General features: G+C 39.4%; 3 protein-coding genes and 1 non-coding gene across 9 annotated transcripts in view; 2 read left to right on the plus strand and 2 right to left on the minus strand.

Moving 5' to 3' along the window:
• Positions 1–20,935, plus strand: part of LOC121953816 (KATNB1-like protein 1) — a 41,565-nt gene extending 20,630 nt beyond the window's left edge. The window contains exons 1-10 of one of the 4 annotated variants that reach the window (XM_042501048.2): positions 16,640–16,957; positions 17,743–17,873; positions 18,350–18,387; positions 18,477–18,750; positions 18,867–18,982; positions 19,070–19,120; positions 19,208–19,297; positions 19,451–19,555; positions 20,315–20,408; positions 20,514–20,935. In XM_042501048.2, coding sequence (XP_042356982.2) covers positions 17,748–17,873; positions 18,350–18,387; positions 18,477–18,750; positions 18,867–18,982; positions 19,070–19,120; positions 19,208–19,297; positions 19,451–19,555; positions 20,315–20,408; positions 20,514–20,546 — 927 coding nt within the window. In that variant the 5' untranslated portion in view covers positions 16,640–16,957; positions 17,743–17,747 and the 3' untranslated portion in view covers positions 20,547–20,935. Of the gene's footprint in view, positions 1–16,639; positions 16,958–17,742; positions 17,874–18,349; positions 18,388–18,476; positions 18,751–18,866; positions 18,983–19,069; positions 19,121–19,207; positions 19,298–19,450; positions 19,556–20,314; positions 20,409–20,513 lie in introns of those variants that run through there. The other 3 variants (XM_042501049.2, XM_088087290.1, XM_088087291.1) reach the window with 3 other exon arrangements.
• On the minus strand, positions 118–17,342 carry acp7 (acid phosphatase 7, tartrate resistant (putative)). Of its 3 annotated transcripts, none has more exons than XM_042501047.2 (15): positions 17,280–17,342; positions 16,375–16,464; positions 16,089–16,225; positions 14,426–14,626; positions 14,167–14,349; positions 12,726–12,751; positions 11,712–11,809; positions 5,326–5,388; positions 4,211–4,325; positions 2,942–3,055; positions 2,162–2,228; positions 1,688–1,755; positions 1,529–1,600; positions 1,020–1,157; positions 118–908 (listed from the first exon to the last, which is right to left on the minus strand). In XM_042501047.2, exons 3-15 carry the CDS (start codon positions 16,195–16,197, stop codon positions 843–845), a joined length of 1,320 nt encoding a protein of 439 aa, XP_042356981.2. In that variant the 5' UTR covers positions 16,198–16,225; positions 16,375–16,464; positions 17,280–17,342; the 3' UTR covers positions 118–842. The 3 variants fall into 3 exon arrangements, with proteins under 3 accessions (XP_042356981.2, XP_042356980.2, XP_087943415.1); XM_042501046.2 differs by having other exon boundaries at positions 17,166–17,306; XM_088087289.1 differs by having other exon boundaries at positions 17,140–17,280.
• A 923-nt stretch (positions 20,936–21,858) lies between the features above and the next one.
• Positions 21,859–27,352, plus strand: LOC121954131 (fibrinogen-like protein 1-like protein). Its single transcript, XM_042501468.2, has 3 exons — positions 21,859–22,091; positions 22,195–22,350; positions 24,849–27,352. Exons 2-3 carry the CDS (start codon positions 22,206–22,208, stop codon positions 25,541–25,543), a joined length of 840 nt encoding a protein of 279 aa, XP_042357402.2. The 5' UTR covers positions 21,859–22,091; positions 22,195–22,205; the 3' UTR covers positions 25,544–27,352.
• Positions 23,586–23,656, minus strand: trnag-gcc (transfer RNA glycine (anticodon GCC)). The gene has a single exon. It is a non-coding gene; the product is annotated as a tRNA-Gly (tRNA).
• Positions 27,353–27,443: the final 91 nt, after the last annotated feature.

Raw genomic sequence — 27,443 nt, forward strand, 5'->3', positions numbered from 1 at the left:
ACTCACGAGATGAAAACAATACCAGTCATTGCAATGTTGTCCCAGCTGGTATAAACTAAAATCAGACTACAATGATGTATTACAGTGATGGCTTTGGAGGAAGGACCAATCCAGAGATCCATAGAAAAAGCAGAATTTATTCAAATGTATATTACAAAAAATCCATTTACAGTAGATCATCACCATTAAGTGGTCTTCTAATTGAATTAAATATAGTGGAAAATTTTTGGAATCAAATAATTCAATACATATTAAACTGAAAAGCAGAATGAGCAGGAATAAAATCGTTCATCATCAGTGCATAATTAGTGTGAGGCAGCAAAAAAAGAGAGCTTGTTTTAATGAAGCTCTACACAATATTTAGAGCATTAATATTGTAGCAAACAATTTGCTATGTAAAGATATAGTAGTGTAAAGGCGTCATGAGCAGAGAATTAACTCTTTTACATCCAATGTTGTGGTAGAAGGTCCGGCTGCACATGCATGTTAGTGAGTATGAGTCCCAATGTGTGCGTATACCACCGGCTAGCTAACTGCTGGCACTCTGCACTGCGCTCATACAGCAGTCACTGCTGAAATATGGATGGCATTGTTGCAGAAGCATAGCTTCCACCCTGGAGTTTACCTCAACAACCCTAACACTGTTGGCTTGATTAACACCATTACTTCTTGTAGTCATTGTTAGCATTGTTTGTGCTGTTATCATCATTAGCTGCTACCCGGCTGAGAGCCATGTGCACACAATCTCTGAATCACAGATCAACTCTAAATATCATATGAAGATGCTTAAAGTTCAAAGTGCATTTCCTGAGCAGATTGTTTTTTTAAAAGCATGATGGTCTTCAGAACCAGGCAGAGAAGCCATGCTTTTCCTTCACCACCCAAATGCTGTCAATCACCTTCCCATACTGGAACACACAGAAAAGGTTTGTTATGACTCGAGGCAATGCTCTTTGACCTTTAATTGTACCCTTTCAGCTTTGCTGTGCTTGGGTGCATGTTCTCTTATGTGTGCTTACCTGGTCATCAGAGACCTGCTCCAAGTAAAGGTGGGTGGCATTGGACACTTGCATGCGAGTGTAGCCATAGTCTGTGCTGCGGAAAGCGCTCCACTCTTTGGGGTTTGGATTGAACCTGTCTGTCTTCTCTCTGCAGCCCTGCAGAAGAATCAACAGTGATTAAACCCAATCTGTTAGTGATGAGCCGCATGCCTTTCTCCAGCTCTGTCCACAAAGCCCTGTGTGACATTTACAACTGTGGCTGTGCCTCGGTGTGAGTCTGGCCGCATTTTGATATGCAGATGACTAAACCCTCTGTGGTTAGATGATGAAGCATGCCCTGCGCCGCTCACGACCACATCAGAAAACACTTAACCAGAGAAACAGCTGGTACTAAACTCATGTGGCAGACCAACTGCTGCACAGAGAGGACTGTGAACAATACATAACATTGTTTTTTGTTGATGCCGCCGTCAATTCATGCATTGATCTGTGTGGGAAAACGTGACATGCGATGTGAAAGTACTTACAGCAGAGCCTGTGATAATGTGCACTGGAGCTTTTGGGTTCACATAAGGTTGGTCTTTACTCCCATTGTACACCTTAAGAGAAAAACCATTCTTTTTCACTGATCCAAAACAAAGACTACAGATGTAAGAATGTGGTTAATGAAAAATGCAGGAGCTGACCTTGTCACCATAGACAGGCCAAAGCCTCTCATATGTGTGCTCATGTGCCCACAGCTCCACATCCACTCCTGTGAAAGATATTGGAATAAATATATAAATAAAAATCTGCTCAAACAGCTCATATAAACACAATTTGCTGTGTAATCTAAGTTTCTCAAATCCCCTGCCGATTTAATTCTGAGATTTCTCTGCAATCAACAAAAGCTTAAAAACAGAGCAACAAAAACTTCACAAAAAGTTCCGCAACATCTTAAATAATTAAATGCAACAAACAAAAGTCTGAGAAATGCATTGCAGGAGAAACATTTGCAAATGGGCTGTTGGGATGTCAGCCAGACCAAAGGCCTGCTTTTTTAATAAAGGATGTTTGGACAGCTCTGCAACTGTTGGGACGTTAGTCTGTCTGAGCGTGCAAATTTGTGATCTTAAACACCCATTAGCAGCACACAGCTGGTTGTCACATAGAGACCGTACCATAGCTGTAAAAAAGATCCTCTAGACCAGGAGCTGGTGGTTCGGTGTCATTCCGTCCCAGTCGGACCTGAGATATAACAGAGAGGAATACTGTCAGCATGAACTGGCATTAGTGACTGAAACACTACCTGCTACCTGAAACACTACCTGGTGTAGCCCCATTGCGCACGTGCCAGCCTCACTCCAAACAGTGCCAAGTGCTGAGGGAAGTTAGTCTAACTGGAAACTATTTGGTCCAAATTACAGTGATTATGACAGCATATCGTACTCAGTGTACTTATGGGCCGCGATGTGGAATGGCCAGTCTTCAACATGTGTGACACGTCTGCTACCAGGGGTAATTAGGTGTTTTGGCAACACAGCAGAAAACAAATACTTTCATGATGATGAATTAAAAGCTTTAACAATATAGATGTGCTACTCTCTAAGAAACACACTGTAAAATAAACTATGAGTGCTTTATGGAAAGTTAACAAAATGTTTTAAGGCAATGACATAATTTCTTTGCTTGGCCAAATCAAATAAAAATGATGTTAGGTAATCGGATTACCGAGAAATTGGTAATTATCCCTTGCAAACAAAATGTCTGCAATCAGGAATGCAGATTAACAACTGCAACAGCAGTTATCACACTATGCTCAGACTGTAAAGCTGCTCTTGACTTCCTGTTCTCTTCCTTCTCATAAAACTACCTGTCAGTATGAGTGAACAATCAGTAGGCCACTGTGCACGTTAGTTAAAGTGTTTGAATTAATGGATAGGGTTCTGTGGTTTACACACATAGGAGTCAAACTTTGTACAGTCATCCTGGTCGTCATCAGAGCAGTACATGGGTCTGTGTCCCATGGTGATGATCCATGGACGCACTGCTCGATTCTCTGGCTTGTTGGCCTCCTAAGTGAGGAGAGAGAAGTGGTGAAGACAATTGAGAATGTATCTACTACTACTACAAACTGAAAAGAGAAAAGGCTGTAATTAGTAACTTTAATAAAAATCAATGTTTTCTCATACTTGCTGAAACTGTCAGCAGTTGATGAGACAGATAATCTGATAAAAATCATGTTCCTCTATCTACTCTTACCTTGTAGCGATTCTAATAGCATTGTAGCTCAAGAACGAAAACAAGCAATCAGAGCTAAGGAGTCTCTAGGGCAGCTGCAAATCACTGCTCATGAAGTGCAGTCAAACTGTCAAACTATCTGATCATATATGATTCAAGATTCTGTTACTCCATTGCCTATTTCTTGCCTTAGACATTTTCAGAAACACATTTTAATGTACCTTTTAGCTGTAAATCAGAAAGCTTTCTCCAGCCAGTGGGTGTATCGACTTTGGTCGTCTACTTCAAACATGGTGGCCAAGGCACAAACTTTCTCTTTTTACATTTTAACGCTATACAAAAATAAATTTCTAAGGTAAGAAAAAAAAAAGTGAATCAAGATTATTTTACTGCATAGCCTATTTTTCATCGCATATGTTTACACAGACATATTTTGGTGCACTGTATAGCTGTTATATAATAACTTTTTGACCCTGCTGGCATGGGGTAACAGTCAGGCCAAAAACCAACCAGATAAACTTTTCTAATTTTACAGCGAAACAGTGCACTGAAATATGATTCTGTAAGCATCTGAGTTGAGAAATACGCAATGCAGTAATTACTGCAGATTCATGATTCATATTTGATCAGCGCTGCCTAGTTTGACAGTTTGACTGCACTTCATGAGCCATGATTGACAAAATTAAATGACTGATAGCTACATTACAGACTCATTGGCTTTTATTGGTTGTTTTCTGTGAGCAACCTTAGATTGTAGAAATTGCCATTAACAGCAAAACATGATGGAGGAGGAACCTGATTTTCCCGCAAAATATCTGTTTAATAAACTTCTGCGTGGAAGTAGGGACAATTTCAGCAAATTTGCCATAAAGTTATTTTTTGTTATGCAAGTTTCAAAGCGTAGCTTTAAAGAGAGGCAGAGGTCAAGTGTGGGAACAAAGGACAGCACTTAGCCATCATCAGGACATGTAAACAGCGTGGTCACTAACCTCAAGGTCTTTCTTCAGCCACTCATACTGCTTGAAGAGGAGCTCCTTGCCGAATTTGAGATAGAAATAAACCTCGGTGGAGAGGGAGATGATGTGTGCTGACCCCAGGTTCCAGCTGTGGACACACATCATTAAAATGATACACAGCTTTCACCCAGTAGGAAGCATGCTGAAAGTCAGCGGATAAGCAAGAACAGGCCTCACTTTGAACACCAGGTAAGTGTGAAAAATACTCAAAAATCCAGGCAAAGTTTTGTCTCTGACATTTTGCTTCTGGATGCTGTGCCAGATCTACTTTAGTGAATAAACTCCTAACTGTAATATGAGCACCTATGTGTTCATCCTGCAGGCTTAATGGAAAAGCATGTGTTCTGTATGTGTGCTATATGTTATGAACTGAACAGTTTCCAGTAGCATTTGTGGGATTTCAGATTGCCTCTGCTTGTTCCTATCCGGCTCTCAGCCAGCAGACCCAGGGACCGATCGTTGGGCAGCTGGCCTGTGGTCTAACAAGGTATTATCTTACTGTCTGAGAGAAGGAGGCCTGTAGTTGGCTATGAGTCACCTAGTCAGATGTATAGCTCCTTTGTGTAGTCCCCATGTCCCTGAGATAGGAGATGCAAACTAAATGAAGAAAAGGGAATGCTCCTCTGCTGCCAAGTCTCTCTGGGCTCCCTCTTACAGCTCATTAATGCTTACTGAAATACAGTAGGAGGTTTGCTAAACCTTCACATGATACTTCACATGGGGCCCAAGTTGGAAAAGAAACGACTTCTGTTTCCTAGCCCTGTGAATGTAACTTTTGATTTTAAGTTGTCTTCTACTGACCACAACTGTTTGTGGTTCTTCCACCTGCTCAAGCATGTCAAAATCCACCTTAAATGAATACTACACCCCCCACATGGCCATCTGTTTATCAGTTACTCACCCCCTGTTATGTTATACTGGTGGAGAAAACATGTCTCTCACATGACTGTCGTTAAATCCAAAAGCAGAGAAAACCCTTGATAAATTGAAGTAAAAGAGGACCACGTCTGTTTGGAAACTCTCGAACAACTAATTGCTTGAACTAAGCAAATATTGTGTATTCCGTAAGGTCCACATATTTTCTTTACCTGTACCAGAGGCTCTCAGTCTGGCCTGGCATGCTGAAACGATTCCTGTAGTTGGAGAAGTTACTGTGAAAAAAACACAAAAAAAGAAAAAAGTTACACAGACTGATCCTCCAATCTACGTTCGCTGAATGTCTAAGAAATGGCAATTAACGCCACAGACTTCTGCTCCCTCTTATTTTGTGGTGCCTGCACAATACACTCAAGATATTTCTCAGCTTTGCTATGAAATATGATGAACCAGAAGTTCTTAAAATAACAGCCTAGTTTTGGTGCAAGTCTTTTGTTTTATGTCACTTTCAGTTTTCATATAAACCTGGCAGAAAACTTAGAGTAGTATATCATCGGATAAAGATGACCATCAAACTATGGTGGTGACATCTGCTTCAAACTTTTAAAAAAAGATGTAGCTAGTTTTAGATATTTGGAGAAACCGTACACTTTGCTGTCGCCAGGATATCAGTGGCTGCCTCTCCAAATTAAAGGCTGCAGAAAAACATGGACGTAGACTCTGTGACCTCACCCCTATAGGTTTGTGATGGGATGTTTTGAAGCTTAAGAACATGGTCAGATAATCAAAATTTGGCCAACGTGGAGGAGCCTGGGTGGAGCCAACATGGTATTAGCACCAAGGAGCCACCAAACTACACCTGTCAATCAAGAGAACAGGCCTCTAAATACACCTCTCCAAAAACCATGACATCTTCTTAAAAGAACAGCATAATTTTAGATCCAACGGCCATTAAAGAAATCACATACTGAGGCACTTCACAGTGGTTTTAGCACAGAGCTGTGGGGGTTCCTACTTGATCCCGATATAGTAGGATGCTTGCAGTTATCTATCACTGCTACCACAACTGCCACCACTAATTTCTAGACTCTTTGCACTGCAAGAATCATACACGGACATGTCCTTTAAGACAAGAAGTCATCAACAACATCTAAGCACCAGCATCCACATTAAACCTCTGCAAATGTTACAATGGGCGCACCATGCAAGAGGGAAAAACTCTTTCATGGAAAGCTCTCCCTCATGCCAAACCGCCAGTCTCTTTTCACGGTTTTTAATTTCAGCATGAAAGCAAGAGCCAATCTTCTCAACGGGCCATTAACTAAGCAAGGTGATGGGAGTGATTGTTTTCTTATCTTACATAAGGAAGAAAAAGGGCAGTATTCTGGACTGACGCCGGGTCAGGGTGGGACAGTTCATATCCCTGCACTGACTCATTTAATGTAGGGTTAGGTGGTAATTAGAGATCAGCTGGGTCGAAGATCAAGGGACAGGGACACAAAAGGAGGATGACACTAGTCCTTTACTAATGCTGAATAAGTCTAATACTGATGAGACAGAGGTCAGGATTAAACAGTCGAGGCCAGTGTGAGAGCTGAGATCTCTCAGCACGAAGGAGAGTACTGTTTGACTTGGCATCCTTCTTTGCCCATCTTGAAAATGTATTTTAACCCTTTGAAACCTGAGCAATGTGGTTTGACTTATTTCAAAAACATAGAAAGAGGGCAATCAGTAACAAAAGAAGAAATCACCCCAAAATTAGGAAGAAATTTGTAAAAAGTTCAAGAAAATTACCTAAAAATTAAATTAAATGAAGAAATAAAGGAAAAACAAAACGTGGTAGTAACTTGGGAAAATGCTTCAAAAATTATGATAAAACTATAATCATTTTATAACAATTTTAAATATGTTATTTTGATAATTATATGTTTTTCCCTGGCTTTTTTCTATTTCCCTTGGCATTTCCCTAGCTTTTCAAAAATATATATTTTTTCTAAATCTACTTATTTTTTGTCACTTGTGGAACTTTTCTTACCAAGTTGTTCCTGACTTTTTCTCCATGTTTTTGAAAGAAATGACACCAATTTGCTCAGGGTTCAAAGGTTGAAATACTTTCTACTGGCATCTGAAAGCAACACAAGGAAAGTGAGGTCACCCAAGGTTTCAAAGGGTTAAGGTGTCTATTATATTATCATTACCCCAAATCAAGTAACTAAAACAAAAAAAAATCATGTTTAAGCCCTGAAACAAGCATTATAGCATTTATAACATATCCAAAATTTATAGTATATAGTAATCCAATCAATGTGAATGGATAACTGAGGCACAGACCCAGAGGCCCAACATGTGAGCCCCCCCGACCTTCATCTGCAAAATCTCACTCAAACCCATCCAACAATTGGGGCCAGGGTGAGCAGTAAATGGGCTGAAAATGGGCCTATATGGGTTTGTCCACTGGTTCCATAATGGCCCCAGTACTAATTGCCTATATGTGTGGGTTTACCCAAGTGGGGCCCAGATTAGATGCCCATTTTAGGACCATACCAACTTGGTACCTAGATAGCACAACCCCATGTAGAGCCCATTTTCCCAGCCAACTTACTATACACGTGGGCTCAACATACAAATGTTGGCTGGGAATTAAACCATACCAACCAGGAAGAGACTGTGTGTCTTGCTCCCATGTAGGCTAGGTGGTGGGGCTATTTGCAGTCCAGGGACCCCATTGTCTCATGACCTGCCTATGTATGTATGCTTAAATAAAGCTAAAGAGCAAGATCTGCTCCTGTGAAAATCAGTTATGATCTAGAGTTCTCAGTCATGGCATTGAACCAGGAACAGTCTGAAAATGGATTTATGCTCCCATCTTGTGGCAAGGATGTGTACCAGCAGCCATGAAGGGGGATTTGGGAAGGCAGATAGTAGAAATAAACAATCAATCTTTCATTCAGTAAAATAATACACAAAACTCTCTAGGAATTAAAACAGAGTGATATAACCGATCCTGCCCGGAGGGACAGGATTAGCTTGTAGAAATAAAGTCAACTACAGGCTTCAAAGTCTCTCATTTTTGTTGCTTGGCAGTGGAAAATATGATACAAATACGATAAAATTGTATTTGTTTCATTAATCTGCACTGTGGGAGTCCAGTGTAACATGTGACTCATCCTCCACAACCCTGAAGCACGCTTATTTCCATGTGTGTTTGCTTTTCCATTAAAATGAGATGAAGATAAAAATCTGGTGGCTGTCAAAGTCAATGTGAACAACCTGACTCTTAAACTGACTAAACAGCCCCCCCCCCCTCATCACCCCTTTCATCATCTGATGAGCTTAATCCAGGACACTGGAGAAAGAAAAGGAACCAGTTGAAGTCTTCAGGAAGCATGTCACTAACTCCCATCACAGGACATTGTTACAAAACAGCTCCCTGTCCCTCTGTGCGCCCGATGGAACGTATTGTGCTTGGTGAACAAAGACAGTCTTGATTGGGGCTTTAGCATCTTCTGTGGATCCACTGTTCTCATCCTGCTGGAATGCTGACTGAAAACTTGTGGTCAGCCATGTTTCAATTGCCTTTTACCCATTAGGTTTTGAGGTTGGAAAGAGAGATGAACAGTGAAGTATAGTGAGAGAGAGCACAACAGACAGCAATGAAGAAGAAGCAGGGGCCAGTTGCTGGGAATATTTGGATTCTTAACAACACCACAGAGCAAAACACACATTTAGGTATAAGAGAGGGAGCTGGATTTCTGGTTATGTAATGCAGCGAGCCGTTTCTTGATATCATGCTCTTATGTCAGGATGCAGTGCCAAGAAAAAGAGACTACTGTTAGCAGCTCCTTAATAGAGACCAGACAGTAGTCACACTGCACATGGCAAGGCCAGGCGAGGCCTGTCTCAGTACAACAGCGGCAAGTAAATATTATGGTGCAAATTCAGGCACCTCTAACCATTTCAAAATGCATAAACACACACAACTGACTCCAGCAGATGTGCTTGGAATTTAGGGATATATTCACTGATCCGCGGGGTTAAAAGCATCTGAGGCAGCTGAAGTCTTTAATCATCTTGTATCATCTTAAAGAAAACACAGCTGAACTGAACTCGAAATTTACTGTAATAATGGACTGACTGACTAACAAGGTATTTTTTGAGCAAAAACTTGAATTGTTTTCTGTCTCCAGCTGTGCAAATGAACGACGAAACTAAATATTTTGGGGGTTTTAGACTGTTGGTCGACAAAACAAGACATATAAAGACATCACCTTGGGCTATGAGAGGTTATAATGTCATTTTTCACTATTTTCTGAAAATTTAAAGACATAATGGTGGTTTCGGTTCAGTTCAGTTAAGTTTATTGTCCCTCTAGGGGGAATTAGGTTTGCAGCCATGATAATTTGCCAAGCAGTTCAAAACCACAAAAGAATAACAAAATATAACAATACAAATCAGAAAAAAAGAAGGCCTCATTAAAAAGAACTTCCCACCAGTAAAGTGCAGAAGCAATGGGTTATAAGTGCAGAAACAGCAGACGATATCTTAAGATGAGTAAATCTCTAGTACAGAGATCATTTGATGGATTTCGGCAGACCAATGGCTCCTGGAAAAAGGCTGCCTTAAATGTCTTAGGTTAGGTAAGTTTCCAGGGAATGAATGCAAGTTGATGTAATGTCCACTTAAGTAATGAAAACAAGATTTTGGTAAAGATTTGGAAGGGTAGGAATCACTCAGAGGCCCCACAATACGATATAATGAACATACTTGAGTTATGATATAATATTGTTGTGACTTTAAATGCAATATGCAGGGTATTGTGATAACATATATTGAAGATCAAGTTTTTCAGTCTGTTGATCTCACTTTACTTTTTTTTACTGCAGGGCATTGTATCTAGTCAACTGAGGCAAAAGCAATTGATTTTATCATTCTAGTAGGCTACTATTTTTTTAAATTTGTGTTTAAAATATGAAAAACCTATACAATAAAAACTGATACTAGTTGTTCGTGTAATGATAGAATATTGCCAGACAAAATATTGATAGGGCTGAAACAGATGATGATTTTCATTTTCAAGTAATCTGCAATATTTTCTCAATTTAATTCAATATTCTCTCGTTAAACTTTATGAAATACCAACCACAATTACCCAGATTTCAAGCTCAAATTGTGTCTTTGTCTGACCAACACTCCAAAGATATTGAATTTACTATAATGAAAGACAAAGAAAAGCATTAAATCCTCACATTTGAAAGGCTGGAATCATCTGATGTTTAGGATTTTTGCTTGAAAAATTACATCAAAATTATTTTTTAAAAAGAAAAAAATATATTTTTTTCCACAATTGTCTGATCAATATGGGGCTCTGTGACCTAATGTGTATCAATTTTGGGGATCTTGAGACAGAAAAAGGTTGAGAGTCACTACTTTAGATCATGCAGAATAGATTGTTTAAACAGAGTCCACAGTGTTTTGGTTTTTTTTTAAAATATTGAGATCATAGAGAGCAAATCTGAACTTCAGTGAACTTTTTGCAGAACAGAACAGTAACAAAATGTTCAGCTGCCCATATGTACCAATGCTTTCAGTTTATATATGATTGAGTGATTTGTACAAAACATCTGTAAATCTGCAATGCATATGACCTGAATACCGAATTATTTATCTACTACCTTCAGCTCTAAATTTGTTTTCACATACTTAAATGCTGCATCATTCGCTCCTTGCTGTCCCATCTCTCAGTCCAGAAAAAATTCCCAGACATTAAAAATGTGAACAACGCGTTCAGTGAAGATGAGTCAAAACGCAGACAGAGTTCCCACCACAGCGGGCCATCTCTGGGAACTGAAAAACAGATAGTGAGCTGATGATTGCCAGTCAGACAAATGCTTGTTTTGGAGAGCGTTGCATTGTTTAGATGTTGGTGGTTCCTGACACTGCTCCAGCCTTTAGAGACCAAAATAGCTCCCATCTGTTCAAATGGTACAGCAAGGAGTTTTTCGGCATACCAAAGTGTGCTCATTAGAGTGGAAAAACTGCGGCTCACCAGGTTGTTTGTTCGGGGGTTCACAACCCTCTCACCCCACCCCCCAAAAAAGAAAAAACACACACAGACATAGCATTTACAGTAGCCAGTTCTGAATGTAATTTGTCATGAGGTGTCTGGCAAGTCTCTCTCACCAATATGGATGTAGTGCTGTTTTCGCCCATTAATCTTACTTGTGCCCCTGAGCAGAATAAAATGTAAATAAAGACGAAAACATTAGCCAATCAAAAGCAGAAGACGGTCAGACAGCTTTTCATGTTGAGTCACTGACTATGAATTTTTCCTGTGGCTTTTATGTGAATTTATTCATGACAAAAAAAATTGAGGGGGCACCTAGTGGCTCACCTGGCGGAGCCCCAGGGGCCCCATGTAGTGAGGCTGTGTCATTGCTGCAGCAGCTGCGAGTTCAACTCAAACCTGCAGCCCCTTGCTGCATGTCATCCTCTCTCTCTCTCCCCCTTTCACACTTAAGCTGTCCTGTATGTCATAAAGGCAAAAGCCAAAATAAACTTGGAAAAAAAAAATGAAATTGAGAAATTAAATACCACCTACTATGCGGATTCGTGGTTTCCTGGACAGGTCATGTAAGGCACGTAGGCCGCTATGGACTGGATCTGCCTCATGAACTCATCTCCGATCCTGGCGTTGTCCTAGAACAGTGACATTCAGCTGTTAAAAATGACACCAACATTTTTTTTCTGTCAGACAAATAAGTTTCATTTTTCTCCTCTCACTGATGTCCAGCCAAATTAGTTTTACGAACTATGTAAGTCCATTTTCCAGACAGCTTCGGCCTAGCATTCAAACCTCACTGAAACCAGAGGCACTTTTTTAAGATATGCTAACGCAGCTTCAAAAGAACGCACTGCGGTTCATGGCTGTACTCATGGCTTCTACCTGCCACAAACATTAATGACCTTTTTCAGACATATTTCCCTTTCTCTGTTTTTCTATTTATAATATCAGTGAAGCCACAGGATGTACTCGCACATTCCAACTAAAAACACAGCTTGGATGAATTATGGTTATTCATTTTTGCAGTAGTCTGCTGATTACATTTCTCCCCATTTAAAAAATGCATGAATAATACAAGAACTCATTTCAGGAAAAATGATATTAGCATCCAAGACAAGGTTATGTCCGCTAAATATCGCAGATGACAGTTGGAGGAGGTTTTCAGATGAGCAAATATGTTATTGAGACTTACGATTTGGGGTTTTGAATGGCGCTTATTCTATTCAAGAAATACTTGGGCGACATGACCCTGACTCTCATCTTTCACCGCAGGCTTACGGCATTTCACAGTAATGCTAATCATTAGCTGCGTGCCTCAACCGCAGCAGAGAGCTTTCATATGTACTGATAATAAATATTGGTGAGTCTTGGGACGGCGGCTGTGGAGGAAGGTAAAGTGGATTGTCTCATCTGTCAGTGTGGAATTAGTGGAATATCAGAGTGGCTTTAAGAATATATGCTATTGATGAAAGAAATTTGCTGTCAGGGATCTTAACTGGGCACAAGTATGATCGGCGTTCAAGATATTGAAAAGACAGAAAAGTAAAATACCTCATCCATGTCATAGGCAAAGTCCCCTGTAAAACAAACAAAAATCTGCAGATTAGAACAGAGCTCCACAAACCCACGGTTGATGTCACGGTAGCAACATCCATTATTTATATAGTCTATGGGTGATGCCTAGCAGACAGTCTGTCACTCAGAGTGGCCACTTCTTTAAATATGTGTAATCTATAACCTCTTTAAATGTAAAAGGGTGAGTTATATATAAATTTACCTCCATACAGTTGTCATTAATGTTGAAATTAGCTATAGAGACCAACACAGTTTTTTGTACCGGGCTGTAAACATGTTTATTTCTGTTTGTTTGCCATTTAGCATAAGGGCTCTATGGGTATTGACCCACTTTTGGAGCCAGCCTCAAGTGGCCATTCGATGAAGATCAGTTTTTGGCACTTTATGTTAGTTTTATTTTTTAGGGTTAGATGAGATTGCACTCACATGTCTGCACGGTGACAACGACACTAGAGCCACCAAGCAATTCCACTTAGAATAAAGACTGAAAACAGGGAGAAAGAGCACGCCTGGCTCACTAGTCCAAAGGTCAATAAATCTGCCAACCAGCACCTCTAAAGCTGACTAGTTAATACATCACATCTTTGTTTTGTTTGGTCAATCCGTACAAAAATAAATAAACAACCATTTGTGGTTTCACATGGCATAATATGCTGGAACTTCTTTGGACACTGCCCTGCAAGCTGTTTTCCCCTGCTTCCAGTCGTCATGCTAAGCTATTCAGCTGCAAGCCTTAGCTTCTGTTTAGTGTATTGTCAAGAGAGTGGCATCAATGTTCTCATCTAACATTTCCCAAAATGTCACATTATACCTTTCATAAACAACTAGTGGTTAGCCTCAAACAAACATGTGATCTCTCTTTAAGAGCCAAGCAAACATTTATAGACTCTCTTAACTTGCAAAGTGGCTGTAAAATAGTGTTTCATTTGGTGTTTCATTGGACAAACCAACAGAAGGAGAAGAAAAACCTTTCCTTTATTATCTTTTATCATCTTATCATACTGGTGTAAAATCAAGTCAGGGGAGCAAAAGCTGGAGAGCCATATTTGTCAGATTTTTGGGCAACATTTTGGCACAACACCCATTATCTGTTTAGATTTTACTACCTACAAGTGATATAGCGAGCGTGTGACCGACATCCAACCCATATTGTTCAAAAGCAAAGCATATGAATGACAAATAGGGATTATTATGCTGATTACAGTCATTACCATCATGATATATTACCTCTTCATTAAGCATTTCTCTTGGAACGGCTCAGCTAGCTCATTTGATTTATGTTAATACACTCTGTTGCAAGCTGTGCCAGGTATCTGCAGATGACTAATGGCTGACAAAACAGCTGATAAAACTTAATGCCTCTTTAAGAGTTTCACAGAGCAAACTGTTGTAATATTTCTATCTGTGTGGAGCTTACCTATGTGCAGGATGACATCGTACATGCCAAGCTGCGTCTCCTTTTGCAGACGAGCCAGAGACTGAGGGTTCTCATTGCCCAGGTCACCATACAGAGCGAACCTGGGACTGAAGCTAGTGCTGTCATTCAAGGCAGTGAAGGAGAACACGTCGCTCCAACCATCATCGCTCCCACAGTGGTAGACTGAAAGCACACAGGAGAAGAAAAAATCTTTAACGTGTTATGTTTTGACAGTTAGTAATATTAAAGCTCCACGCACCATAAGTAGCAGCTGGTTTGAGGCGTGTGAGAGTGACTCTGTGGATGAACATCCTCCTCTTCTCCTCTCCTGAATCCACAAACAAAGTGGCTTCACCTTTGGCACTCATGTCAAAGAGCCGACCCCCCAGAAAGCCGTACTCCACCTTGCTATCCGTCTTATTGAAGGTGGTCCAGGTCACCACCATAGAACCTGGCGCGCCTGTGAAGACAAGCCCAATTATTTGAATCGTGATGTAGATTGATTTGACAGAACAACTGGAGTTACTTACTGATGCATCTGTAAAAGCCAAGAGATGCTTATGAAAAGGCTGACTTTGCACAAGAGTTGTGCTTTTGATCTTGCTGCTGGCGTGATATGACCATCAGAAAGCTGAGATAAGCTGACGACTGGCCAGGTGCTTATTTCATCAAGACATCAACGCATTTAATGACTACCACGTTTCACCTTCACGGGGAATGGACGAAAGAACATTTATGCTGCACAGTCTCTAAGTGAACCATGGGTAACAGCATGTATCCGAGTTAATGCAATTATCTTGGGCCTTTAACCTAAATGACTTACAGAGAGGACACAGGTGGTGTTTCAGAGCAACAGGACACACAACAAAAAATACTCAAAAGTTTCATAAAGGCCTTCAGCCATTACATTAGCGACATTACATGAAACACATAGGGCCCTTTTTAAACAATATATTGCGCATGGTCTAAAGTGCATGGTGCAAGTGCAAGTTCAACCAGTTTTGCTGGTTAAGTGGTGCATAATCTGTGCGCACAGTAATGAATTTTAAGGGTATGATAACCATCTCAGAGAGTACTGCAGTTTCACAGTATGATGATATACTGTAAAACACAATAACAATTACTATTATCAGTTACAATGACACTTAAAAGAAGGAAAACAGAAGGGATTTATTTTTGTTTGAACAAACAGGTTACTGCTATAACTGAAACTTGAAACATTTTTTAATGAAGTGTGTGCTAGAAGTCTCCCTTATGAAGATAACCAAAATAATCTTGATCTTATACTTAAGAATTCCCTTAAAATTAATGAGTTGCACAGAAGACCTTAGGTATCACAACGTGAATTTTGCAGCTGTAAAATCTCTTTGAATGCAGTAAATGTCTGAATGCTTTTCCTTAACAAAGGAACCTTTTAAGGGAATCTGTGCAACACTTCAACTAAAGGTGTTTTGTGTAACCAGCTTGTGATCTTAATCATATCCAACAACCCAAGTCTTTTTAGATGGAGGTCCCTGAAGCGAAATCTTATCAACCAGGGGTCACTGACCCAATGTGTATTTATTTCAGGGTTCTTGACAAAGAAAAAGCTGAAAAGCTGAAAAGCTGAAAATGAATGCTTAACACCATGCACTATAAATCATTTGAATGGAGCCCGTAGACTTTTAAAATATCAAGAAAGTGAAGCTGAACTTCAGTGAGCTTGTTGTGGAGCTGCATAACAGTAACAAAATGTTCAATTGCCCAAATGTACCAGTGCTTTCAGCTGTTATATCATTGAGTTATATCAATGAGTGATTTGTACAAAAACATCTGAAAATCTGCAATCCATAAGACCTGCATACTGGTTTATATTACTAAGAGGAAAATCGTTCCCCGAAATGTAAACATGTGAGGCTGATGGAAGCAGTTCAAACACTTACCTGGATAAGAGAGGTGCACCTGCTCTGGCTGGGTCCATATTGGAGGAACACCAAGCACCAACAGGGGTGCAAGGCTTAACAGGGCACAAGCAGCACAGACAGGGACCATTTTCACACTGGATTACAGGAACAGCAGCCTAGTTAAAGTAGCAAAACACACCCAGAAAATAAAAAGATCTTGTCACTGTAATCACGTGATGTTCAAAGTTTTTGTGCCAAACATCACATGACAATACGGGTATAAAACCAATTGGAACAATGTGGATAAAGCCTTAAAATATCCTACCTGACCCATGCCAGTTTACACAGCACTTTACACACACCGTGCTTTGGTCTCTGATGAGGACTTCTGCATCCGTCAACCAGAACGATGAAACTGCAAAACCAAACCAGCGGAGTCAGCGAGAACAACACAGAAAGAGATGATGTGTCAATAAAAGCAGCTGATGTTGTTTTTCATTGTGCAATCAGGGAAGTCAAAGTGAGCTCAAGCACAGCAGAAATTAACCCGCAAGCCACAACTTGCCTTAGATAAATAAAGTGTAAAGGCAAACAGCTGATGTACCTTACTGATAGGGGTCACTTTGTCAGTGTAATGGCTAATGAAGGCAAAAGCAAGTTTAACAAAATGTAGACAAATGTAGACCACTGATTTCACAAACTGTTTGCTTTTGAAATTTGGACTATTTATAGCTAAACAGTCGCTAGAGGGTGCAAACTGCACAGAGTACATTTATGAATTGGATGCTTTATTCTCTGATGCTGGGCGGTACTAGCAGTTGAAATCGGATGTAAGCTAGTTGGCAGTTGCCTGAAGATTCAAAAGGATGGTTTAACTCTATTGTCTCTGCTTAGGAAGGAAAAAGACGGTGAGTACATCATTTAGGATGAGTTATTTATTTCACGATAAGAGTTGTAACGCAGTTCTAATTAGCTGTGAATGTTATGAACTATTTACTAAGCCACTGGCTGTAACGTTACACCGTGCTAACTAGCGATTTTCTTCTTACAACTAACAATTCTTACAAATGTTTTTAACAAGCTTTTCTACCGTAAATGACGTAAAACGGTACGCACGGTAGAACGCCTTTCTCTTGTTGTCAATGAACGACACGTACAGTCTGAAGATCCTGAACCAGGCCCGAATAAGTTAGCTAAATGTTAAATTAGTCACTAAAATCCAACACTCACAACACAACTCAACTGGTCCGCGAGCATTTCCTCATCGTCATCGCACAGAAGAACAACAATGCCCACATGGATTGTGGGAAATTGTGTTTTTTATATGTTCGGCCAGGAAAGCAGTAACACTGGAGGCCAAAACGTTTTTTAACAACTGAAAACATAACAAAATGAAAATAAATGCTTTGTATAATAAATTTGGAGACACAAGACTTTTCAGAAGTATCCAGAAACACAGACAATAATAAAATAGCAGCCAACAATGTCAGAAGAGGAAATGAAAGGATTACATTGCAGTGCACAATGACTTCATTTGACAAACAAATGATTGATTGATTTATGAACCATATTGTGATTATCTTAGTGTGTTGACCTGTCCACAGTGGCTTCTGGCTGTGTGCTTGTGCGTATTAATTGTGTCTAACAATGCATTATTACGGATTAAAAGGGGCTTCTCTCTCTCTCTCTCTAGGTCTAATGGACTCCAACAGTGAAGACGGAGAGTATCAAAATCTTAGACAGGATGCAGCCCAGTACAGAGTGACCTATCCTCATGGGAGCACCACAAAAGATGTGAGCTGGATGACACATTATCAGAGCGGGGTTGGAAAACTTTGAAATGTAGTCAATCACTGAATACAAATTACATGGCAAGTTTTGTAATGAGCAGCATAATGTATTTGATGACAAAAATGTCTATTTTAAGTACTTTTGGATTGCTTTAGAATAAAACATTGAAGGTGTTACCATTTATACTAAAAAGAATAGATGCAGCCACAAAAAAATTTGAGTTCCACATTTTTTTTTTCACTAAAAATCTCAAAACATTTAAATTCAAAAAAGTCATTTTGCATGGAGAATTTGTTATAATAAAAAAGTGGTGGGATTTTAAAATGGGCTTGTAACTATAATTTAATTACACATCCGTTCACATGCGAAATGGGCTGACTATAATTACTTATTTTACATAATCTTGAATACGTGACATCCAATAACCTGCATATTATCACACACTAAAGTACTTCTGTATGCTGTACCTCTTGTGTTATTTGTCATGCAAAATGTATTTCTGTATGCAGGTGGATTATGATAAAAATGAGGATTTCAACAAAAAGAGGTAAGTCATTGCATGTTTTGTGGTTACACAATAAGTGCATGATGTGCTTTGGTTTGCAACAGCATGTTTGAACTTTCCACTCTGCCCAGGTACCCGGTGAGTCGCTCCGGCAACAACCCTGGCAGAGTGAAGCGAGTAGTGTCATGTAAGAGGAAGACTCATCATCTGACAGTGACTCGAAGGAAGCAGATCGGGACGGGGAAGACTTATGATGCCGCAAACAAGGAGAATGAGATGAACTGCATGCAGGATGTGCAACAGGAGATATTTGACATGGACCCTTGGGAGTTCCCTCGAAATGTCAACAATAACCACAAAACTGGTAAAACTGGTTCTGAAGCCGACTACTGTACACTCACTGAGGTGAGAAATATTATCATAGCTCAGACTATTTCTTATGTTGTAGGTATTGTTTAATTAGTTACTGAGTCACTAACATGCAGATATAAATATCTGAACCTAACAATGTTTTTTTCCAGCTAACAAGGGATCATAGCACAATGACTGATGTGCTCTTTGGAAGAAATCTGAGACTGAAAGTGTCTTTAACGTTGTGGCAGAGAAATTTTGGAGAGCTGTTGACATACTTTCTAAGGTATGTAATATTCTGTTTCAAAAATGTGATGTACAGTATTTTTTGTCAGAATTTCAAAAGGATTGTTGCTTTACTATCTTTCTACAGAATCCAAGACATTGGTGTCTTTGTTGATTTCCTCCCACTGATAAGCAAAAGGTGAGTGACTTGAATTTTGCAAAACAAATATGAGCAACACGGCCCTCAAGTGGACAAGATGTTATTTTAATCAAATTTTCTCTGCAGCATTGATGAGAATTCCCCCAAAGTCACCATTGGCTGCTGTGTTGACCTCTTTCCTTTAGTTAAGAAAGTCCTCACAAATCCATATGAAGAGTGAGTATGCCTGCTGTAATCAAGTATTTTGTTTTGGCAGTGCAGTTGAATTACAACAGAATGAATTGCATTATGCACATAGAAACACAGAAAGTGTGTCGCAGGATAATTACAAAAATGCGAATAAATTAAGATTTTCTTTTATTCTCACAGGTATCTTATAGTGGGTTTAAAGTGGATCCATTCAGTTTTGAAAAAATGGTGGGATGAACTAAGAACAAGTGGCTATTGTGGCTCAACAGAACTTCTGATGGATAAGTAAGTATTGCTGTATTTTATGAGCTGTGAGATACTTTAAAGTAGGGGTTGACGGATATTGTTTTTTCAGGACCAATAACAAGTTATTAATAGTTAATGAGACTGAAAATCAATATTTGGGACTGATATGCAGTCACAATAAAAAAAAAATCTTTGTCAGTATTTTGAATTTGGAATATAACAATCTCCAACACAAAACTTTGTTTAAATGCGTTTAGTAAATGTTAAATAAAAACTGAAACATTCAGTATCATGCACATCATGAAGTCCCCAGCAACTTCTTTTTTTTAAGTCTAGTGAAAATTTAAATATTAGGTTTTACAAAGTGAAAGTTCCTCCCATGCTGACACTTTCTCTGCACTATTTAATTGATTCATTTTATGGGCGATCATTAAAATAAAATGCAGATACAGATAATTGGCAAAATGCCAAATATCGGCCCCAATAATTGACCACGCCAACAACCTGTCGACCCTTACTTTAAACTGATAAAAGCTGCATATATCCAGACAACATTCTATCGAAAGGACACAGAAACAAAAATGGCATAATGCTAATATGGAATCAAAAAGCTGTAATCAGCCCCATCGTATTTTTAGTCACACTAGTTTTTAAATAAATGCATGATAGTGACTAAACCCCCTCTAACAGCACCTTTTACAACTAGTGCCAGTGTGCTACAACTTCCAATATATTGCACAATGTGCTGATCAGAATACACTGTCATTTTGGTTAAGTATTTATTCAACTTTGTTACAGAAATTTCCAGGCATTTAATCAGCAGTTATTGGAGTTATGGTATCAGGCACCTTTACTGAAATCTGCTCCAGGAACTGCTGGGGACATGGCAAAGGTCAGTACTGCATGTATGAATAAATCATTACCAGTGTCATTGCTGGCCTTGAATTTCATAATTTAGAAAACGGCCTAGTCTTACATCATCATCTTTTTCCCTTAGGTCATTGACTCCTTCCTATCTCAGCTTACCTGATGGCAACAAAGAAGCAGATAACAGATATTTCTCTGGTAGCAGCTTCTAAAAAACTAAACAAAAATCCAGAGTAAAATCTCTACATTGGAGCTGCTGTTGTTTCCACAGAGAAGTACCTTTTAGCTTGTACTGTAGCTGTTCTGAGGGGATGTCTGTAGAGTATAATGTAGCCTATTTATTGGCTGGGAGATGAACTTGAACAGTCGAATTGAGTAACTGAACTGAGAATGTGCAATATAAATTTAAATCATGTGGCAAATTTGACTTGTCTCTTAATTGGCAAAGTAGGATGTTGTATTTATGATCACCAAGAGGAGTTTTATCATTTTGCATATTTAGCTCAAAAACTGTAAAAATAAAAAAGTAAATAAATAAATGCAAGAGTTTTATTTCTTTGTGTGTGTGTCCATTATTTGGATTGCGCTATTGATGATGAATTAAGTTTGTATTTTAAATTTTGTGCTTGATTTTTCACAACCAAATTAAATCATGTAATCCCCTTGCTTTGTGGGAGAGTTTAGCACCAGTGTGTTTCCACTTCATTAAGTGAGATCCACCATAGACCCACATTTGTCTTTAGTGGGGATGACAGGTCAACAGTATAATCCACATAGAAGTGGTATACATTATCTGAGAACTGGGAACCTACAAATACATTTTAGATGCACTGTCTGCCATTTTTTCTAGTCACAAATTTGTAATAAATTAAAAATATTTTGGTTAGGTGCTCATTCAAACTTTAAAGTTTAGACCATACAAGAGCATAGAATATTATGATAATATTATGATATGATATTATGATATTAGATGGCCCTGTGCTCAATTATGTCTCATAAGTTGTTGCAATTTTTTCAATTGAAGACATTTTCTAATTTTACACAATTTTGACTACTCAAAAATTGATGACAGTGGTCCAAAATACCATAATAAGAACCTGAAGAACACCATAAACACCATGGTATCCTAAACTTCTGACACTCTGAGATTTCTGTATGAATTGCATTTTTCAGCAATTGGATGAATATTGTATATCATCTCTAGCTTTGTCTGCCAGCTAGCCTCTTAAAGACAGGGGTCAGGATTCCCAGCATCCCTGTGGGTATCTAAGGGTTAATGCAAAGACAAAACACACTTCTGTGAAACTGCACATTCACCTGAAGTTAAAGCACATTTTAGTTGAACCCCTGCAGTTCAGTCTTATCTGGACTTCAACCTCATTCAATCTTGAAGTGATTTAAGTAAGGCACAGATATGAGCTAACATAGCTCATATCTCTCCCATTTACATGCAGGTTTATCTCACTTGACACAGATAAGTGGACGGTTGGTGTATGTCATTTTGATGTGAGCCTGAGGCTGAAGTCCAGCTGTGACTGGGCATGAGAGGCTTTGTGAAAGGATCTGCTATATACTGAACTCTCAGCAGTCGACAGCGCTGTTTGCATTCTGGTGCTTTTCTTTCGGTAAGCGTACAAATACAGCAGGAGCGTGGGAGAAGATCAGGGTACACTGAACATATCTCTACACTGTCGCCTCTTCACTGAAGGTAAGACTTTTTTCAGTGCCGTTTTGTTGTGAGTTCTTCATTCTTTTCATTTAATCCAATAAGAAGCTCACTGTAATGTATCATTGTTGGTCTGATGGTGAAGGGAAGTGAAGGATGAAGTGTGCGAGATGTTGGCTGTCAGCACTGGCCCTGCTGCTGCTCAGTGTTGTTGGAGTAAATATGGAGCATCTCCAAGCTGAGAACCTGAATCTCCTTCCCCCAGATGAGCACAACTTGGTCTTGAACCGTGGAATGAGAGGTACTTTATTTGTCCAAACTTTTGCTTTCGTTTTTCTTTTTTCAGCTTGATCTCAATAATGCACTTCATTTGAAGTTGTTGCTAGGAATTTTAAAATGCACATAACTAGCACTGAATCTTCAAAACTCAAGTGTACAGTCCTGTGATTGTTGCATTACCTGTATCTCAGATTACCCATGTGGGTTCTGCTGTGGATGTGGGTCAAATTCCAGCCTGTAGATCCAACATGGTCAGTGACTCATTGATGATAGATGTCATGTCCTGTGAGGTGATTGGTGTATCTCTGTAAAATAGATTGGCAGACAAACAGTTGTAATAATTCCAAAATTCATCAAGGTTTAACATATTAAACTGGAAGACACTGGAAAACAGTATTGTTGCCATCAGTAATCCAGCAGTGATGACTAATTCCTCACAATGCTGCCCACATCAGTTATCTTTTGACACTTGGACTTCTGGGTAAGAATTTTCACATTGTACACAGAGTGTACAATTGCAAATGAGTCGTTTGACTAGTGTGACATTTCATGAGTCTTAGTTATTCATTTTGTTGCCAAGTGGTAGATGATGAATTGTATATCACTCTCATGTTTGTAAGCTACAAAAATCAAATATGAAGCTTAACCTAGCAGTCTATAAACTAAGCTTAAAGAGTGGAAACGGGGAAAATAGCTATCCTCTTTCCGTGAGTTACAAAAGTACCAGCAGCCCCAAATTCACCACGTAAAATGTTATATTTTGTTGGTTAATCAGTACAAATACCAGTGTTTTGATCATGGCAATGGTCCGGCAATAGTGCGCAGGCGAGAGAGGGGCGGAGAAAGGCAGCTGCAATGGGAATTGGTCGGCAGTTTCTGCGTCTCCCTCCCCAGCAGTGGAAGAGATGTACATAACATGCAGCGGAGAGCGGTAATCATCGTCAGCACGCTGCATCGCCGCGCGCACTAGACGCATTGAGGGACGCAGCTTGCTTTGCCGAACCTTTCATGCACGCGATGACAGACAGCCAGAGAAGGAGAAGTGGTGCGACGAAACACGCCATTCCTTAGCCTGTAATTCGTGTCTTAATATAAAAACAATACTTACTTTAAAGTATATAAAATAAAATGTATTATAGGCCTATTTTAAAGTATAAATTCGGGGTTTTAAACGATCTAGGGTCCTCACTAAGCGCTACCCGGAACCTCTTTTCATACCAAGTGAATGAGCTCCTGCCGCCCCGTGAAAAGTATACTTGCATTGGCCGGGAATCGAACCCGGGCCTCCCGCGTGGCAGGCGAGAATTCTACCACTGAACCACCAATGCTTGATGAAGATACATATGTGACGTCAGGTATTTTTCCTTAGTTTTGCTTAAAAGCTGGACAACTGTTGTTATATTGGATGCAAATACAGACAAGGAGACAAACCAGGCTTGTGCTTTTACAGAATCCCGTCCGAGAAAAACAACCCAGAGAGGGGGAGATTGTGGATTTGTGCAATTAGATTTTCCTCCTGTCTCCAAGAGTGGCAACCATCCAAGTACATAGGTCTTTGGGGTGAACAGTTCGTCAGAGGAAAACTCTAGTAAACACTGAGTATTTAAATTATTGAAGCTTATGTTTATGTGAGCATGCTATTATGGTCCGTTTTCGTGGACCACACCAACAACTCCAGTGGCCTTGACAAGTATGCTTGCTAATGTTAACTAATTAACTTAGCACTCACCTTTGTTTCCACAATGAAGAATTTCTTGTCCCCCGCTTCCCAAAAGGCAGCACTAGTGACCCATCTAGATGAAAAGATAATCTTAACTGTTCGCACTTCTGTAAGCTTTTGTCCTGGTGGAGGTAAACAGAGAGGGATTCTCCCTCTCCTTTGTGGTGTCTGTCAGGAACTCAGCTGAACTGATTAGATTTTAAAGGGAGGGGAGGGGAGGGGCAGTCAAAGGTCAAAAGTCAAGGTCACTGTGACCTTGTCTGTCTGGTGCTTGTGATGGCATTTTCTCAAAAACTCCTTTTTTTCTTTTTATCTTCTTTAAATTTGGGACATGGTGACTTCATTATGTTATGCAAAAAATACTTGCCATTATCTGGCCATTACTTAATGTCATTACTCAGTTGGAGCTATGGAGTCTCGGCTGTTTGCTGCTGTGTTGAAACAAACATTGTTTTGCCCTCCAGTCATGTTACTGAAAATTGTTTGTGTCCTGTTTTGCTCCATAAATGGATTAAACAAATAAAATATTGTGTTTTAATAGTGACCCTGACACTTGTGGTTGGATTTTGTTACATTTGGATAGATGTTGCTATTTCTCACTGTTTCCATTATTTGTGCGAAGAAAGGCATCTCCTGATATTTAACAAATAGACAGGAGAGCGGCAAGAAAGCAATTAAGCATTGCCTATTTCCCAAAGTGTCTTTTAGTAATCATTTAAATAAGAAAAATGTAGTTGTGAGTATTTTGAGATTATTGAATTTCAATGAAAATAGCTTATATATATTAATCTGCCCAACAGTGCTGCCCAGAGACTGCCATGAAATGCTGATGACCTCTTCAGGCCAGTCCAGAGACGGGGTGTACCTGATCCAACCGGATGACTCTCCCATTGTGGCCTACTGTGCCATGCAGGAGGGCGGCTGGACTGTGGTGCAGCATATCACCGTCAACAGCAGTGTGAATTTTGATCGTACCTGGGCTGAGTACAAACATGGCTTCGGGGCTGTAACTGGTGATCACTGGCTTGGGAACGAATACCTTTATCAGCTCACCCGTGGCCCTGGGCGCCATAAACTGGGAATAAAACTTGTGGACCGTGACGCCGTCACCAAGACGGGGGAGTATGATCCATTCCTGGTGGAGGATGAATCATCAGCCTACAGACTGAGGCTGGGGTTGTTTCAGGGCACGGCTGTGGATGCTCTGACTCTGGACACAGAGAACTACCTGCATGATAACCAGAGATTCACCACTAAAGACAGAGACAATGATAACTACTTCCAAAACTGTGCAAAGCTGGAGTTTCAGGGGGTGCCGGGAGGAGGTTGGTGGTATGACGCCTGTGCTGGTGCAAACCTCAATCGCAGGAATGTTATTTACTGGCAGAAGGACTGCAATAAAGAACGACTGTGCAAGTACGCATGGATGATGGTGAGACCGTCAGACACACTTAAACTAATTCAAAGGAGAGACTGCAAGAAAGATGAGCTGTAAGGACACCACTTTCAAGATTTCTGATACTGTATGACACTGGGTTTGGGAACTATTGGGGGGCAAGAGTTTTTTGTTTTTTCAGGCTTTCTTGCAACAAAATTTACATTATTACAAAATTACATTACGCCTTTTCCCCTAATATTCAATACAATAGACACACATTCAATTCACCACATTTTATTCTGAAATGCATGGACATGTTCACAAAATACTGAAAAGAACAAAAAAAAATCACAAACTTGGAACACAATATAAAAATGCAGTATGGTTTTAAGTCTAGCTTCGTTTCCATCATCAACATGTACACGAAGTAAAGCATGTCACCGTTCCCCAAATTGCAAGTGCAGATTTTCGCTTTATCACAGTTACTAAAAGTGTTTTTAATGACATTATAGCTTATGACACATGAAACATATCTCTTTTTTTGCATGTAATCTCCCATCCAATGCTTACACAGAGGAACATTTCACAAACAGCATTTTATTTGACACAACACATTACAAGTTTGCCAGAAATACAATGACGATATGATGACATATTGATTTAGCTACAGTAATTCAAAGAAAACAAATATTTTATTTCAATGCTTAAAGAAAAATAAAATATCCTGAGGATGAAGACTAGTAAAACATTATAATAAACAAAGTGTACTCTTAAATCCTCCACACTGTTCCCATTGTAAACACTGAAATTATTGAGCAAGTTTGTCCTGTTTGAGTAAATAAGTCTCTTCGTTGTTGTAATGTAAGCCAGTGGCTTGGGGTTATTTGTGAATTTTGGTAATTTGATTTATGGAACTCTTTTTTTTCCACTTAGATTTTGCCGGACAAAAATTGCAGAACATGTCATGCGAAAACAACAAAGCTCAATTAATATTCACTTGTCTGACAAATGCAGCCCAGTCGCCAAAAAAAAAATATGAATGGTACATTTCTGTAAACCATGAATATGTTACATTTGCATGCTTCATATGTATCATATCAATGTTTCCAAAGTAGCGTGGTATATGAGCTGACTTTGTCACAAGGAGGTGGAGGAAATCTTGGATGGTGTGTTACTTAGGTGTGACACCTGCCAAGCTGCAGACTACTGTTTGAGACCAACAAACACCAAAACTAGTTGGGTTTTTTTTTAGCAAATCATTGCTTTGTCTCTATTGGCTTTTCAGGCTACAAACATGGGTGATTTCTAGCAACCCATCAGTGGGGACACCTCTGCTTTTCTGTCTGGGTTTGCGCACCAGAACCAGGTATTTTAAGCCAAAAACATGACCTTTTACTAATCAAGCAGTTTTCATGCCTGAACCCAACCATGCATTAACCACAGTGCTGTTCAAATGTAAAGTGCTAATGTAATGTATCTGTGGTTTGCAGAAATGTACAATCCCAACTTTTTTTGTACTGGCCATTGGGTTGGACAGATGACAATGGCACATGTGAAAAGGCCTTGATTATCATTAAATTACAATCTTGACTTAGCAAGCAGATTCTGACATCAGGACGACACATATTAGCCCTTTAAAATAAAATAGCAATTCCAAAATGTGCATATTCAATACAAACACAATACCTACAGATTTAAACTGCACGTGTTATGACATTTTGGTGCAAGAGCATCAACATGGGGCAAAGATACTGGCAATTTATGATAGTTTTAAACCAATTCACAGAACTTGACTTTAGCAGTTGTATCAAGCTCCAGAACTGTGCATCTTGAATACCATACAATGTGAAATCATCTGTGTCACATATCCTGTATAGAAACATTAATTTATGGGAAAATTACTAAATATTCTATCTATGTACAGTGTCACTGATTATGTTGGGACAATTTTATAATGTTCTTTCATTTCCAAAGTCCAAGCAGTAATTAACATATACTATTGCAGACCTACTGATTA

This window comes from Plectropomus leopardus, chromosome 14, assembly GCF_026936395.1.
Source record: "Plectropomus leopardus strain MGB_pleo_1.0 chromosome 14, ASM2693639v1, whole genome shotgun sequence".
Lineage (NCBI taxonomy): Eukaryota > Metazoa > Chordata > Actinopteri > Perciformes > Serranidae > Plectropomus > Plectropomus leopardus.

Excerpts from the sequence above, each read along its gene's own strand:
- acp7 (XM_042501047.2), bottom strand. The coding sequence starts at position 16,197 with ATGGTCCCTGTCTGTGCTGCTTGTGCCCTGTTAAGCCTTGCACCCCTG. Across the intron at positions 11,810-12,725 it reads TTGCCTATGACATGGATGAG|GACAACGCCAGGATCGGAGA; the intron begins GTATTTTACTTT and ends TCACTGTTCTAG. Across the intron at positions 5,389-11,711 it reads GGAAACCACGAATCCGCATA|TAACTTCTCCAACTACAGGA; the intron begins GTAGGTGGTATT and ends TTTTTTTCACAG.
- LOC121954131 (XM_042501468.2), top strand. The coding sequence starts at position 22,206 with ATGAAGTGTGCGAGATGTTGGCTGTCAGCACTGGCCCTGCTGCTGCTC. Across the intron at positions 22,351-24,848 it reads CTTGAACCGTGGAATGAGAG|TGCTGCCCAGAGACTGCCAT; the intron begins GTACTTTATTTG and ends TCTGCCCAACAG.